This window comes from Athene noctua, chromosome 3, assembly GCF_965140245.1.
Source record: "Athene noctua chromosome 3, bAthNoc1.hap1.1, whole genome shotgun sequence".
Classification (NCBI taxonomy): Eukaryota; Metazoa; Chordata; class Aves; order Strigiformes; family Strigidae; genus Athene; species Athene noctua.
Window position 1 is genome coordinate 46,678,934 of NC_134039.1, and position 18,440 is coordinate 46,697,373.

The following is an 18,440-nucleotide window of genomic DNA, read 5'->3' on the forward strand; positions in this document are numbered from 1 at the left end:
GAGGTAAGTGCTTGTATAACACTTTCTCTACTTTACCAGTTCTTAAACATTTGCCCCTTCGGGCAAAACAGAGATCTAAATAATTTCTTTTGTTTCACAGGTGATTCTAATTCTCAGTAGTTACATCAAGAAACAGACAGATACATGCCAGAGTATCTTTCTTTAAGGCATCCCTTTCTGTTTTCTCACTGACTCTCAGAACCACAATTGTTGTGCGTTTTGCCCTTGCACAAGTGCTTTATTTCAAGCAGAAATATCTATGCAGATCTGATTTGATGATTTAGCTATAATATCCCACTTTACAATCCAATTTCCAGATAACCAGCCTTCCAATCCCATTAATCAAATGTTATACTTACTACTGATCACTGCACAAGAGAGAGGACACTTTTGATTTGAAGTCAGTGAATCAAAGGACATAAGAAAACATGATGCTAGAACTCAACAACCTCACCTACAAATGTAAATTGAGGAATTAAGCTAATCCTCAATTAGAAACTAATAAAAAAAAAAAAAAAAAAAAGATAAACATTTCACAGATTCAAAAATTCACAGGTTCTAAAGCCAAAAGGACTATTACAACAACGTAATCTGACTTCCTCCATTAACAGAGGTTAAATGGTAATTTAGGCAAAACCCTTATTGCTTCTTTTTACACAATAGCATCTATTTTAGGAAGAATCAAGAACAGGAAAATGTCTCACATTACATAACTTGTCACAAGTAATATTTACTCTCACAGTGAAAATGTGCACCTTTTTACTAACTTGAATTTCTCTAGCTTGAGCTTTCAAAACAAAATTTTATGTCTTTTCCTGCTAGATTAAAGTTCAGAATAGTTTTAGAATTTCACAGTTGTCCGATTTTTAGACTGTTTTACACATGTTCCACTGACTTTCTGTATAGTGACTATTTCTGAAGTACTGAAGGAATTATCTGTAATAACCAACATTTGAAATAGTGACATAAATCAAAAAGATTTGTAAATTTTTAGTAAATTGTAAGAAAACAGCACAAGTTCTTCACATAGGCAGAAACAACAAATAATACATAGTTAGCAAAATAATAAAGCAAAAAAAGATAAATCATTAATTGAGATGTTTGTAGTTGCTTACACAGATTGAACAGATAAACTAAAAGGTGGTGTTTGTATTACTAACACTATGTTATGTTTTTATGGTGGTAAATAATCTTACTGGGAGACCAATCATGTTTGGAATATGCTGCAACACAGAAAATAATTCCTATCAAAACAGATTATTCCCTGAACAGACAAGACCATAAGTCAGGAAGCATTATTACCCTTATTTTACTAGAGGAACAGATGAGTAAAGTTCTCAGAGATGTGTAAGCGGATAAACAGCAGATAAATCTGTTGAAGCAGATAAAACAAAAGATTTAAAAAAATCTGATAAATCGATGAATCCTATTTATCCTGTAAGTAGCTTGGGCAGGGCAACTCAAAACATCTGTAACAGAACCAAAAATATATAAAATATAAAACAGATCAGCGTAAATCCTTAACAACAAAGACATTTTTCCACTTATCATACATACGTTTTCCTACTCACTTGTTAGTATTCCAGGATCATCTTGTTTCTTTCTCACAGTTTAAATTTTACATAGTAGCAATGGACATATATTTATATAGGGTCCTTAACTCTACTGATTTCTGTGAGAAGCAAGCAAATACCTTCATACGATCTTGCCCATAGAGTCTTTTTCTATCCAGAGACCAAGAATTGTCAGATACACATAAAAAAATTATAGAATTCCTCTCACAGGTAACATTTATCCATGTGTTGGATGGAAATATAGGTGGTCTTTACACAGCAAACAGAATAAAAAAGCAAGCAAAGACTGAATATGAGATCCAAGGCACAAAGGCAGGATTGATCCCTTTTCACATCTATTTAGAAGTACTTTCTACCAATTAATTACCTTGAGGAAATCCACAAGTCCTACTTACAGCTTCCAGAACAGTATGCTTGTCCCAGTTCTGCCATATTCCCCACACAGGGGAAGCAAACACTTCTTATTTGAGGAAGGGATTATAAAGAAAAGGGGGAAATCAGAAAAACAGAGAACCTCAAGAGGAAAAAAACTGTCTTGGGGAGAATGGAGGAGAAGTGGAAGCAAATGCAGCCCTTTGTGTAAAAGGAAAAGAAATGGGAGGAAGAATAGGAAGGAATCAACTCACTTCACCTTTTTTGCACTAGTAGAGTAGGCAGAAAAGAACAGTGATCCTTTTGTAAGAAGAGCAGAAGCAATCAATACATTCCCAGCTCTGGGAATGAAAGGGAAAGGCAGCAAACACTGGCACTCCTGACTGGAGATGTGGAGAAAACGGTTTGCTGGCAGAAGAATAAAAGCAAGAGGTATGCAGAGTAACTGGCATAACATAGAGGGCTTTACTAAGAAGAGGAGATTGAAAGATGACCCCAAGCAGAGGGTATTGGGAGGTAAAGAAGGTATGTGCAGTAAGTTCAGTTACAGGAGTAACAGAATATGTGGCCTTAGGGTCATCTGAATGGCCGAATGTGCCAGCATTTTCACCCCCTATCTGCCTAGCAAGCAGTGAACTAGATGGAGTCCAGAGGACCTATGCTTCCATACCTTCTTAAAGCTTTAACCTAGACCTAAACTTAAAGAAAATCCCTAAATCACAACAAATCTGTCCTGCTGCAGAGGATGCCCTTGGGAACCTGTCAGCATGGTTCCCTGAATGCCCTGACATGCAACCGATCCGCTCCCCGCTTCACTCTCAGGGCCACTGCTGCTCTGCCAACATTTGTCCAACCAAGCAATGACATATGGAGTCTTGAGAAGTGAACCTGGCTCTCCTACAGGCCAGAATATCTATTTACTGATGATTTAAGTGCTTTCCTCCAGGCAGTGAATGACTCAATACTTTGTCAAGAGGTAAAACATTGGTTTAACAGGTCTAGTGGGAATCAATTCTGTCCTATTCAAAAAATGTACCCGTGCTCTGCCAGTGTAAAATCTGACTCATCTTAAGCCAGTGTACCCCATCTTCATGAAAGTCAGACTCAGACAAATACACTAGATACTCAGTCAATGATTAATGGCACTACCTGGCTCCAGTGAAGCACTGTTCATTAACAGATATCGTAATTGCTTCAGAAGACACCGATATCAATATCCTGCAAATTAAAGGGAAACTGAGGCACATCATAGTTAAATCATTTGCCGAAGATCACCCAGCATGCTCCTCATATATGGCACAGTTGAAGCTTCCTCAGCCTCAGCACTAACTCCACTGCTATAGGAAAATACGGTACAACGTGTCAGCTTCTCCACTGAAATTAACTGCATACACAGTCCTTTTCTGCAAAGTGCTCTTGGGAAAAGGCATGTTCATGGGCAACTAGCCAACACTGTCCAAAGTGCTGGAAGTTTATGCTCTTTCTTTCCCTGAATAAACTTGTTTGCACACTCACACCATGGTAAAGGCCATCCATTACTAAATTCTTAAGAGTGACATTACTAAAATTCCTTTATATATGAGCTGAACTTGTCTTTGAAATCTACAAAATGCAGAGTCACAGTTAAGGCACTCAATCTAATTCTCTTCATGCCAACATAAAATGACTGCAACCTTGATCTTGGATTAAATGAAACTATTTTTTAAAGACCCATTTCTATATTTATTGATCCTGTGACATCACTACAGGTCACAATTACTGAAAGCTAAATTAATCCTCTGACTTAGTGAATAATCCAGTTTTATTATACCTGAATTCTTGAATTAATTGTTTCACTTGCAGCTTCCATCCTGTAATCATTTCTTATACAAAAGAAAGTAGAAAATGGAATTTTCTTTAACAGGAAAAACAAGTAAGTCTTACATATGAATCCACAAAAATATGACTACTACATATAATGCAATACTGTTATACGGACACACAGGAGAGAATACATTTCATTCAATGCAGCTATCTATAGCATCTGTGTCTACAACTATTTTAGTTGTTTAGACTTCCTTTACAGCCAATGTGCAGCACCAGTCACTTCTGGGTGCACTTTATCTCATCTTAAAGTAGACCTCCAAACAGATTAGAAAAATTGTACCCTAAAAGCACCCATCTCTTGTAATTCACTCCAAAAGTAGCCTTGGTTGACTAGCTCATATATACATATCTGCACTTCAGACATCTAAAGTGAGATGAGATGAATTCAACTGCAATGTCCAAAAAGGCCATACAGAGACTGATTCCCCACTCTGTTACAAAAGTTCTGTACTAATAAGCAGTTCCCAAGAATTTCTGAATTGTGGAAATATAAAACTGGTGTGACACCATCCTTTTCTATATATACAGTCAAATAACACATCTCAGTTTATTCTACATTGTCATACTTTCATATAAGAAAACCAGCAATGGTAGGTACTAAAGAGAGGGCCCTGAGGAGAGAGGGCAGACTGTTTGCTAGCTGGAGGTGAATGTTCTGTACTGAGCAGACAGCAAAGAAAAGCACTTAAAATAATGAACCGCTGAAGCAGTTGAAGTGAAGGGAACAATGTAAAAATCAGTAAACCAGCACACAGGATTATGCAGAAACCAGGAGGCAAGAGCAAGGGGCTGTGTGTGAAGAGATACAAATGAGCTGGCAAGTCATTCAGCATTACTCTTTTAAGGAACAAAAATTATTTCAGTATTCTAAAAAGTGGTCACCAGAGAAAAATGCCACCAACACAAAACAGAAACCATGAACTGCTGCTGACTCTTGTGAGGGTGAAATAATCTATTGTTTTGTAAATGAGTTGGAGTGGAGGAACGAAGAGAGCATAAAAGGCTGACCCAGAAAAAGCGTTGCTCTTCCATCGTCTTTGCTACCAAAACTTGTCATTTTTTCCTAGAACATCAATCTCTTTTTTTCTTTTTGGTTCTGCTTTTGTGTGTTTCATTTGTTTTTGTTTTAATGGTAGCATGGAGATTCATCTAACTGAATGCAGATGCCTACATCCTAGCTATCTGATGCTTACTCAGTTGCACACAGCTGAGCCAGCTGTCTAGACTGCCTTTAAAGGCAATGGAGAGAGAAGCAAGCACTTCAGCTTATCCTGATTCATCTCATCCAAAGACACACTTTTAAAATGGGACAGATTAATTTCACCCTAGAAGTGCCTGTTTTATCTTCACTAATGACACAGGGAGGTTAGAGGACTAGCCAACTGCAGGAGTCTACACAGTGAACGTCCCAAGTGAGATGACACGAATCCCTCTGAAGATATTTTATCCTGCAGCTTACAGAGAAACATCAGAAAATGTGAAAGCATAAACAGTGCAAAAAACCACCTCACATAACACCGAATATCAGTAATAATAATTACACAGACCTCAATATAACTCTTCTTCAGTGAATGTCCACCTTACCATCCTTGATTAGGAATGGAAGTTATTTTGATTTAGTTGAGAATTATCTCTTTTTTGACATAAAAACTAAAATCAAGAGGTATCCTATTAAAAACACCACCGTGGTATCCAAGGCGTAAGCGGGGAGTGGGTGCTGAGGACAGGAGTACTGGACTATCAACAAAAGTTACATAACTGAATTTCTAAACATAAAATTTAATATGACAATTTTCTATAAAACCTCCACCCATCCATTTTGTTTTTTCTTCTCTCATTTTAAAAAAATAACAAAACAAACATTGAATACAGGTGATCTATTAACATTCTTCTATTGTACAGTAGTCAGTTCAAAATCAGTCCTGATTAATATGTAATAACACCACTTGTTTTTCAAATACAATGAGATACAGATAGGAGGCCTACAGTTATTTTTCTGTATGCTGGCATCCCTACAATTCACGATTAGAATTAATTTCTCTCTACCTAAGGGAAATGTGAGTTACTCTACCCTCTACCTCAATTATACTAGATTTTATCCATATTATTGTTAGAGCTATTATTATCAGTAAAAACTTCTTATAATCACCTTCATCTTCATTGATTAAAACAATGCTCAAACCACACACAGACACTCACAAAGGCACCATTCTTCCATAAAGAGCTCCTGATTTAAGATGAGAATCAATACACAAAGTTTGATGGCTACTAATATATACCTTATATATACTAGTAATCTTTTTTTTTTTAATGAATCCGTCACATTACACACACATTAAATATTCCCTCCTTAAACTATTTACCCTGAGCTATAGGTGAGGTGCCTTGTCAAAGACTTTTTTTAAATCCAGTGTCTACTTACTTCCCCGAAGAACTCCAGCTGGTTAGTGAGACAGAATTTCCCTCTGCAGCAGTTATGTCCAAGCAAGACCGACACATTTATCCATGTGCTCAGTTATCTTACTCTTTATACCCTACAGAGTCCCCACTTCATAAGAGAAGGAAGTCAAACTCACCAGCCTATAGCTCCCAGGACTTCCCCTGGCGCCCCTTCTTTACATTACCCCAGCAATTCTCTGGCACAGTGGCTGTTTGTAAGGATGGTTTATTTGCCATTTCCAGAAATTTTGCAGCTCCACATCTGGTTACGTTCAGAATATGCAGATGGATGCCACCCAGTTCTGACAGTTCTGAAGACTTTTTAACAACTAACTCAGCTCTTTTAGTTAGTGTTTCCCATATACCTACCTCGAACTGACAGTTCCTGCAGCCTCTTACAAAGAATAAACTAAGCATGAGAATCAACCCATTCTTCATCAGGAAAGACCAATACAAATAATTCATTGCACTTCTCTGCTATATCCTTAAAAATCTGAGTCCCCCTTTTACACTTTGGCCATGACATGGCCCCTCACCCAGTAAGCCAGAGCCATACCTGCTGTATACACTCAAGTCAGGCATGGACTACCTCAGCAGAATCACTTAAGATCACACAAAACCTTTCAAATTCTGGCTAATGTATTTTGAATAATGGTTGAAATGTATGTTCATGCAACGTGCTGAAGAAAGATTTTTTAGAACAGCAAATGTAATGAAAACAGCATACAGGTTGGGGGGTTTTCTTGAAAATGTTGAACATATTTTTACAGTACTCTGTCAGATAGAAGCCTAACGGTATCCACAATCAAATGAGTTCTTAAGTAAATGAGTATAATTTCATTTCAGTTCAAAGTTCCTGAATTCATACATTATTCTTTATTTCTCAAAATCTTAGGTAATTCTGTGTTTCTAAGTTCACTTCAAATATTAGAAAAGCATTGTTACCCAAAAGGAACACACATTTGCATATTATTTTTGTAATGTGAACACTAGCCAACAAGTAATATCCAAGTCACGTTTCCAAAAGCAATCATTATTTGTTGGTACTAAGCAACCACAGCTGGATGCCCCATGAAATTTAGCTTATTGGGAAAAACGCAGCATGAATTAAAGCGAAAGAACAATGTACCTCAAACATGTAGCAAAAATGTGAATTTAAAAAAGAACTCTTACATAAAATTTAAAAAACCAAAACAAAATCTGTTGAATCCTGGAGAAATTTAACACAAAAAGCATATTTGACTAAGTCACATCTGCAGACCTTTCTAGTAGATACAGAACAGTGTATGCATGTGTAAATTAATAATTTAAAAACTTGGTCAACTGAGCTGCTGTATTACACTACATGTAGTGCACTGAATTAACTGAATTGTTACTCTCAGTATGTTAAAGAGGACCAAGAGATGGGTGATGTCTGGATGCAATGTCTGTTGAGTGACTGGTGGGACCTTAAGCAAATCAACAGACATCCCTTAGTTCTCCTGTAAGAACAACTGAAAACTGTATAAGCACTTTCAAATCCATGTGTTGCATTTAAACTGGGCTTCCTTAAGCAAACATATTCACCATACACTCTTGCTTTTCTCCTTCTTCCCCAAGAGAAGTCCTACCATTCCTCAGCTTCCACTCAGAATTATTTTTCATGGTATGCAGCCTTACCCTGATAGTTCTAGAACAAGAGTGTCCTATTCATGCCATCAGTTACAACACGATACTGTGGCAGGCTCCTGAGAGATCTCTGTTAAAGTCCTTCTATCAAGCTGTAAGAGCCGAGGTAATTGCAAAGCCTTCTCTGGAATTCTTCTGCTGCCTCTATCCAAAATATCTCATCTCTGGGAACTGCAGAAGTACTCGCTAAGAAATTCTTTTCAGGGAATTAATTAGACTGTATCATGAGTCATCAGCACTAAATCCCTCTTTCATTTTCAAAAACTGAGCACTGTAATACACTAGCCTGGCTACATTCTGTATTCTCCAACAGCACCTCCAAATACAACAAGAAAAATGAAGCTTAATGCATGTGAATTTGATGAGTGTGAATGCTTCCTTATTTGATTAGGATAACAGAACATATTTGTTTAAATGAGTAAACATGTCCCTATGATTTCTTTTCCTACAGAAATGTAGAATGTTCAAATTAACTCCTAGAGGCTTTCCCTTTGGAAAACCCACGTAAAAACCATAAGAAGTAAGGAGGGAGATAAGTATATACAGACTGTGAAGCATACTTATACAAAACATGACAATAGGAGCGTAACCCTGAAGGTCTTAGTCCGGGCCATCATTTAGTGACACAGTGAAGTACCTTACGCACCTAAGCAACCCAACTCAAATTACACAGCTTACACACGTAAAATTATGCAAGCAACTATGTAGTCAGCTGAATTTGGGTCTGACTGCTTTCCCTGCATTTGGTAATAAATTGTTAAAAAATAAGGGACTACATTGATTAAAAGGAGCCCCAAAAAACCTACCCCTACTTGAATAAAAATAGAAGTATACTAGAACAAAAAAATCAGTCATTTATCTTCTTTACTTTTTAATGTAATACAGAATTTCCAACTGACATGTGCTTATCAAGCAGTGCACACCCACAAGTTAGTGTGCTACTGAAACTCAGCAATAAAACCAGGATACATTTTAATAAACAAATTAAACTTACACTATTTTTAAAACTTTACTTACAATGTGGATGGGCCAATATTTTTAAAATCTGCAAATATACCTATACACTTGTAATGTACTGTGCTAAATAATCAAAGATGTATAAAGGTATCTTATGTTGTTTTTATAGATTGTAAGGCCATTTATCTGATGCCAAAACATCACTGAAAAAGCAACATTATATTCAAGGAGAGCTTTTCACTGGGAAATCATAATCATTTTCTATTCTGACAAACACAGCTGTTCTAGGGCTGAATAATACCAAAATGGTCAGATGGTAAGATGAGCTTTGGTGAAATGTTTGTCTTAGACATAAATTCTCTTGCAAATTTTAGGAACATGACACAAAGAACAAAATTCAGGGGTAAATGACCATAACTAATCATGTTCTTCAGGTGGATACTGTCACATCATTTTCCTTGAATAATAAAATGTATAAGTTGCCTAGACAAAATGCTATCGGGACTCCATTTAGAACAGGAATTTTATTTAACCTTACCGTGAAAATCTCTCTTACATGTTCTGACACCACTGACAAGGACAAAAGCACATTATACTTTTTCATTAGCTGCCTATATGAAGAAATTTTCAAGGATGGACAAACACAAGAGGTTGATGACATTTTTTTACACAGACAGGCCATCATCAAAATTCAAGTAAGTAGCAAATAAACTGGTAAATCTTAAAATCCACTGTATTAAGAATCTCTTACAATAAAAAACTGGCTCCACAAATCCATGGTTTCCATTAGGAGTAACGGACAAAGCTTTTTCCTTTTATGATGAATACTCACACAAGTGTTTACATGGTCACAGTTACTTCACTTCAAAGAGGAAATGCATGAACATTTTACCAACCAGCTCCATAGACAATCCAAAAGCAAATTAAGTAAAATAAAACTTGGAATTTGTGATAATTCTCCATTGATGACTACCTTGGGGATCAGTATGATCTGATAGCTATCTATTAATCCAGCCAATGTGTTCTGTAGTGATACGGTATAGCACTCGGGTTTTTTAACTGAGTACTATGCCATAATGAAACAGATTTTAAAAGTCTATGTCTCAACACAATTTATCCTTACCAACCACACATTTAATCTCATCAAAGATTGAAATCGGGTCTGTTTTACCAGGTTTGTTTCCCTGAAGCATGATCATTAATATTCCTCTTTTTTTTGTTCACTAAATACCACATAAGAATCTCAACCCATTTGCCTCAGACTGATTTGCAACTAACTACAGTTAAACATGTCATTCTACTTTCTCTCCCATAATACCTCTTTTAAGCTTCAGAAATTATCCAGTAGTTAAACATACCTTTAAAAAAACCCAACAAAACAGTGTGGCAGAAGTTGTTCCAGAGAGTTTCTTCCTGAATAGAGGGCCTGCAGGCCTGCAGGATCATATTTTTATCAAAATATAGATTACATTTTTATGTCAAGGTTTTTTTTTCCTTTTACTCTATTTCACTATCTCCAGTTTATTTTCTATTTCTAATTCTTACAATTTGTTCCAAGTTACTTTAACACTTATAATTGTTGCTCTTGTTTTACTGATCTGAACTAGGCCATGTGTCAGCAAAAGTCATCCCCTACCTTTACTTGGGCCTTGTTGGTTTTTTGATTCTGTCAGGGAGAAAACAGAAGTTATCTCTAAAGGCTTATGAAGGTACTTTCTGCTTTGCCCTTTGCTGAAAATGACTGTTACAAAGTCGAGCCAGAGAGGCAGAAAAGGCAAGTGCATTTCAGGAACTCTGGTGCATAGGCTGATACCTCTGCGTACACCCACCTTTATCAACACTTTATTTTAATAAAGCCATGGAAACATCTGATACATAGATGCACTATTCTTCTACTCCCTGTCAGGGAAAGAACTATGAGAAATGATGGCAAAGCACAGTGTCTTGAGTCACCGTTGCCATTTCTGCTTTGATCGCCTCCTCCAGCCCTTGGGAGCTGCCATTTGCCACTGTCTCACAACAGAGAACAGACAGGAGACAGTCTTGTATCACAACAGGTTGCATCTTCCCGTGACTGAGCAATCTAGTCTAATGAGCTATTCATTAAAATTAAATGCTTTTATTAGCATTTGTGCTCCATTTTTATTATTTCCCATCAAACCCATATACAGTTCTTCACAGGGTGGGGAATGTAACACTCCTGAAGCACTGTGTGTAGCTGTTTGTATACCACACACAGTGATTTCTGTTTCTTCTTCAGAAAACACTATCTTAGCATACACTAAAGAGTGTAAAAGGTTAATAACTGTTTTGAGTTAGAAAGGTGCTTGGGTGCCTTAAGAGAGGTATTCTAAGTATCCTGAAGTACCTGTCTAGTTTGAGGCACTAGCACCCACTGGATGGAGTGGGACAGATTCCATACTTTAAGTTGGGCATTCTTGGGGCTGCTCTGAACTTGAACCTAAAGGTTTCACCAACTGTGAGTTTCGATGGCTTTCATATTGGAAGTAGTAATGACCTACAACCATTTAATATAAACAAAAGGAAATTATTTTCATTACAAGATACTTCCTCTGTTACACAGTGCATTACAAACAAATGCATCCTGAAAGCACCTTCTGCAATCTGGGCACTGACCTGCTGCACTCACAGATCATGGAACAGAAACCAGCATCACGCAAAGGCACACCCAGGACTTAATGGAATTCACAGACATCACAGCTAAATTAGTCAGGGAGAACAAAAAGCTCTCTCTTTACACTGCAGTAAAGGAGTGTAAAGCCACCTGTATTGTGTTGTAAGACTTTTAACTAACTGCATACCATCTTATGCATTGATTTAGTTAAGTAAATAATTAAAAATAAAACCTATTTTACTATTTTTAAGTATTTATCTAGTATTTCTTTCACTGTTAATGAGCTGGTCTCACTTTTCTGTGGTCAATTCATAAATGCACACTGTCACAACTTCACTGCAGTCATGAACTGAGTGGATTTCACTCTGATACTAATCCCGGTTTTACTGGGCAGAATATGTGTTTTGGGGGTTGTTTTATTTTGTTATTACAGTGCCAGTGTCCTTTCTGGTGCCCAAAGAACAGAAGTAAAAGGCACAAAGTTTTTAGAGAGCCTTTCCAGTGACCTGCAGTTAGCCCTCCTGCTCCTCCACATTCTTACAGAACATGTTATGCTGTAAATTTTCAAAGATAATTACACTCAAAAGGGAGAGCAAGCCACTGCTTTATTTTCACATTCTCCTTTGCCAGAACTGTTATTACAACACAGAAGGAAGCTGAGCATTTTTCCTTGTGCAAATTTTCAGTTGAACAGATTCCCTAATGCAGAACATTGCCTTTGAGGGGAGGCAGGGAGCATGGTCTCCTTTTACTACTGTTAGGAATCATTCCATCACTCGACATAAAGCAAGAAAAGGCATTTTTAAAGAAGAGGCATAGAGTTAAGAAGGAAAAGGAAATTATACATACAAAGGTTTAGGAAATAACAAATTGTTTGCATTACAAAGCCAGGGCCAGTAACTGGTATCACTGCTGAGGTTAATTTTGTTTACAGGGAGAGGAAAAAAGGAATATACTTCCCTATTCCAGTCATCCCCTTCTCTGTTTTGATTATTGTTTGTCACTTGCCAAGACATATTCTACTGGGGGTACTTTTATAGTTACTACTCCATCATACTGGTCTTGCCTGCTCTGATTGTTGTCAGAATCGTCAACCACCACACTTCAAAGCATGTAGCAGGCTAACGGAAATTACTTCAGATATTATCTGGCTCTCTACAGTGTCCTTGGTGCCCTTTCATCCCTTCTCTTATCTGTCTGTGACTGCTCATCTAGGGCTATGACTCCTTTAGTTCTGTCTGGGATCTCTCTCTTTCTCATGCTGTTCTGGGTCTGGCTGCTCCCTCTGAGATGCAGCTGTCTTGTTTCTCCATTCTATTACAGCTGGTTGTTCCTTGCTGATTGTTGCTCCTCATGTTATTCTTGCTGCACTCTCTCCTCCTCTCTTGATGCAGCTCTCCAGGGCTATGATTCCTGCTGTCAGTTATTTCTGGTGTGGAAAGGCTGTCATGCTTTTTGCTTTGATTTAACAATTCTCAGATCACTATTGTGTTCAACAGGCTATATTTCCTACTGCACTTGGGATATAACCACTTTTCCCATCATCGTGGGAGGACACTATCTCACTTCCAGCTGCACTAGAAAGACATACCTACTCTCTGATGTAACTTGAGAGCCTTGAATCATCTACCAGTACTGTTTATTAATGAACTATCACGACTTCTCATTCTTCTCTACATATTTGTGGCCTTAGTGGAGGATGACACGCTCCTATATGAAGAATGACTAGTATGATGCTTTTGAAAGAGGCAAGCATTACCCTCAACAGCTTAGTGGAAAAACATTGTGTGCTGCAGGGCTGTAGCGTCTGTTTCACTCTGTTTGTGTGATTACCTGAATACCATTCTTCAGGGGTTTATGTCATGCGATTTCTTAACATGTGCAATCACCAAGGACAAGAAAAGTGGAAATGAAAAACATATTCTGCTCTGAGGCATTTAAATAGCACAGTTTTAGTGGTCATCTCTGAAGTGTATAGAAAGAGGCATATCTTTAAAATGACAGTTGAGTGTCTAGCAGAGATGGGCACTTTAATGGCATGTAATTGATTTATGCCGTAGTGATGACAGTAAAGACAATGAAATGACAATGACATTCTATAACTGTCATTTCACTGAACAAAAATTAAATAGGAGAAAGTTTCATCATTTCTGTATCGTGTAGAAAATTGTGAAGAAAGAGATCACATGGACAACCCAAGGTTCCAGGGAGCACAAGGTGGATATTTTTAAAAAAATTACAAGAGAATGCAAAAAATCCATACCAAAATGTAGGGAAAAGTACATTGTGCTGGACTATTTAAAAATTAACATTTTATTTAAAACAGTTGAAAAGTCCTCACTGGTGGTCCTGATCCAAAGTTTACTAGAGTCAACAGAAAAAACTGCCAAGAACTTAATACTTGATAGGAGTTTAAGAAAATCAGTCAGCAAACAATCAAAAAGCCATCACAGAAACACTAGCAACACTATCCCTTCAGCAGGGCTCATTGTGTAAGGAGGCCTTTGAGGCACCCAAAAATATCTGAGCACACACCTGACCAGGTAAAAGCCTTCAGTGTGATTTTATAGTTTGGACTTTACTGACATACCATGCAACAGTAGAGAGCTAGAAGGAGAGGCAAATATTCTAGCTATCTAATAAATGAGCTTGTCTCCCTAGTAGATTTTAAGTGCAAGCTAGGCATGCACGCATACAAGGTTACAAAGGACTGAAACAATGTAAAAGTGTTTTATTTGTTCTAGTTTATCCTCAGGGAAACAGTGTCAGGTGCTTGGAGGAACTTAGAGAAACAGTGAAAAGAGCAGCTATGAAATCAGTAGGAAACTTTCTTCCTATTGGATTGCTTATATCTAAAACAAAAGGACGAATGGTTACAGAGAGCAGCAAACAGACAACATCAGACAGGAAAACAGAAACTTCATGGGTGAAAGAGTGGGTCTTTTAACCTCCTCACCTGTGAAAGTGTGTAAGTAAATTCTTCCATTACCATTCCTCAGGGTGGTTTGCTAGATCTGGTAACTGCGTTCAAATTTACAGGATCAGGCCCTGCTATGAACACAGGTCACTGTCACCTAGGGTTTGGGAGAGCTGGCCATCAGAGAAGGTGAGTGGAGATGCTGCCGTATCCACTGGGCACGGCCACTGTTACATTGAAAGAGGAACCTTGAAATGGACAGATACAAAATAGAGATTGTACTCTAATCTGCACAGAAAACAGAGTGATCCTGTTAGCCTGAACAGTAGCCAACAGTATACAGATATGTCCTACTGTCCTATTTGTCATTTCAATGTAAATGAAGATTACTTAATGCTTGCAGAGTGTTTACAAGATGAAAAGATAACTGTCAAGTATTACTGTTTACTGTGTGATATTACTATTATCATATTAAATAGAAAAAATAATTAGCTTGAAATATTAAGATACTGATGTGAGATAAGTCTCTGAATCTACCGAGATTTAACTATCAGCAGCAAAACATATAACTGAAACATTTAAACAATGAGAATACTTCTGCATGTTAAAAGCTTCTGGCTTTTATAGCTTAATTGACCAAGAGTAATGTTTTCAAAGCCAGTTAAGGCATTGTTGAAAATGTTACTTGGGCTCTTGAGCAACTCCAGCATTTTATTTTCCTAAGTATCCTGTGTTTGCATTTTATATTCTATACCTATTACACAGACATAAACACACACATTCTCATTTCACTCTTAAAGGCATAAGATCCTTTCATGGATGAAGATCGAGTTGAAGTTACTGCTGGGAATAACTGATGACTGTAAAAGGACACACCTCTTTTTTAGCCCAGGATGAGCACTAGATAAACTGAAGGCTCGGTAGGCAAGTTAGTGCTGTGCTGCTGCTGTCTTGTTATACTCTGATGTTAGGCAGCTAATCACACAGAAGAAAAGATTATCAAATGCAAAGGTGATAGTCAAAAGACTCTTGTAACTGAATCAACAGCAGAGAGCTCCAGTACAACCTTCATAAAAGAAGGCTGCAGTCAGCAGCCCCTGTGTCACACATCAAGCATGTTTGTTTGGTCATGATATCAAGGCACAGAATTACATATCATCCCATGTAGCAGAGGATAATCATGTGGTATGATGAAAACCACCAGCTTCTGGGCCATATGCTAACAGCAAGACCAGTCATATGATAGAGAAGGTGGAAGTGCGCAACATCTCGCTTCCGCACAGAAACTATTCAGTCCCAAAGCTGGCAAAAGTTTTTCTATTCACTGAAATGCAATTTGAAATTGCCTGGATTTAACACATATTCCTTCACCACCCAAAAGGCAGTTCCTCCACTCTCACTGTTCAGTGATGACTTCAGAGTTTTCACTAGATGATAGAAAAATTCTCATGCATAGAAAAAAGCAGAAAAAAACCTTTACATTTAACTTTAGCACTTGTCAAGTTTTCTAGAGAGTTTCAGTAGGACAAAGACTACATATCCTTCTGCTTTTTAAAACATCTAACACAATTCAGACACTGCCACAAAATAAATAGTAATAAATAACCCATACTTTCTTGCTGAATTCTGACAACCTCCCAAGTTCATTTATAACATTTAATAACACTGGATGTGTTGAATGTAATTGGCTAAAATCACTGTAGTATATTCCAAATATATTCCACACAAATTAAAGCTTCCCAACCAGCAGGTGCTGCAATGTACATATTTTTATGATGGTAATTGTTCTACAGACAGAACATGATATTCTAATAGCTACTGACAGATCTATATACAGAGATAGATAAGTTTAATTAGTCTCACCTTTTTATAGGCAATCCAGTCAAACACCCTGTCAATGTCTGTGGCTTGCTGCACCTCCTGGGATACTGGATGTGAACTTGCCAAACCATCCAGCAACATCACTTCATGTAGGACATCTGTCAGAAATCTCTGCTTTTCCTGAAATACAGCACATGAAGTAGTATCTCAGACAAATAAACATTTACAACAATACAGAAATGATGCACAGTTATCAGAGGCAGTTGACTAAAATCAGACCTTCTAGTTTGAATGTAAGCCACCATGACCTCCTACAATCTTGAACAGGTATACGGAATAGACTGTGATTTAAGATCTTTTGCTGCAATGAAACCTGACTGAAATTAAATTGAAGACTATTAAATGCATCAAAATGTATCTGTAGATGCAGACTGCAATTCTGATTATGACTATTCATTCACAGTTACGAGGGGTGGGGACAGAGGCAAAATGGTGTAGTCTTCAATCACAAAAATATATGGATACTACAAGTCGCTGAGTTCATTGCATACGCAGGTACAAAAATTTTTGACAGACATGGGTAAATACTACTATTACTGCTATATTTAGTGAAGTTTAAGTTACTTGTCTCTTGGTGCCAAGTTCATACAGCAGATTGATGTGGGTCGGGACAGCAAACAGAGCCCACAGCAGTGCCACAACAGATGCCTGCACTGTCACTCATAATTCTGGTATAGAATTTCTTGCTCCTCAAGAGCTTGCACGCTCTACAAACGTTTTAACTTCCATCTGAAGGAAGCCATTATTATCTCTCTTTATAAGTGGGACAATAGCTGTATGTAGAAGTTAAATGATATAGTCAAAGTCACAGCTACATCAGAAGCAGGTGCAAACCCAAACATCCAACATACTAATTCGTTTCTATACCTTCTATAAATATGGATTGTAGAGGTACGTCAGAACGGTTGCATATTTACTCTGGCAGCAACATTAATGAAAATGTTCATATATACTCTATGAACTGTGCTGTGCTCACTTTTACAGTGCAACTAGGTGGGACTTTTTCAGTTGAGAAATGACATGCCTTAAAAAATCCTCATATTGCATTCATATAGATGACTAATCCAATAGACTGTGTCAGGAAAGAAAAGCTTCGTTTGCTTGCTTTTTCAAGTCACAAATAAATGCAAAGAGTGAATTAAAAATTAGGGAAGGTTTAAATAAGCTTCTTTCACCCTGAAATGACATATTTTGAACTTTATCTAAATTACAACAGTTCTTGAATTAATGTCAACTTAGTGTCATAATACAAAGAAACTCTAGGGAATGCTGCATTTTTTTCAAAAGCTGCCTTGATGTCCACAGATAAAATAAGCATACAATTACATAATAAATTGTATGTTTAAATTCTTGGGTGGCAAGGGTTTTGGTATCAATGTGTTAATTTAAATTATATTTGTAAGACAGACAAAAGCTCCTCCAGTGCTGATCCATCTGGAAATAAACCTTTATGTTAAAATTCATTAGAGCACAAGAAATGTACCTTGAGCTGATTGTATATTCAGGCAATTAAAAACACTGGAGGCAGGAGAGCCAATTACCCAACACACTCTTACTGTTCTCAGCTGGCTGCATGAGGTAAGGTTTGTGAAGGGAAAAGTTCGTATTATTGTTCATTTCCAAATCTTCTCAGGCATATGCAGTTAGTAACTGCTCTTTTTTATGGGAAAAAAAAAGGTGTAGGGAAACAATTATTATGACAGTCCTACTCAGGGGAAAACTGCTGAGGCGCAAAGGATTGTAGATGCTTTGGTTACACCTCACATTCTCTATTAGTCAGTAACAGAGTCCCAATTTCATCAAATGTATGATATGTAATACATACAGATATGAATACACAGACGTATGGACCTGTCTCCAAATTCAAGTTTGGATATCACAGTTGACAAACAGTTGTGAGAGTGGATTGTTACTGTTTGGAATTAACTCATTAAAAGGACCCTTGTTAACCACAAAATAATACTTCAAATAGAGAACTTGGAATCAAGAAAACCAGCATGTAGGAAACATAAAGCTGTAAGAAGAATAACAAAACATAAATGATATAAAAAGAACAGGCTAACTTGGTTGTCCTTTTGTTTCTTTGGTTATCTCCCGAAGGGCTGAAAAGGAACATTTTAGATTCATGATT

At 37.3% G+C, this 18,440-nt stretch overlaps 1 protein-coding gene across 1 annotated transcript in view; it reads right to left on the minus strand.

Moving 5' to 3' along the window:
- The window catches only part of TRHDE (thyrotropin releasing hormone degrading enzyme), a 221,298-nt gene that overhangs the window by 98,640 nt on the left and 104,218 nt on the right, over positions 1 to 18,440 (minus strand). The window contains exon 6 of the mRNA XM_074902853.1: positions 16,292 to 16,429. Coding sequence (XP_074758954.1) covers positions 16,292 to 16,429 — 138 coding nt within the window. The remainder of the gene's footprint in view (positions 1 to 16,291; positions 16,430 to 18,440) is intronic.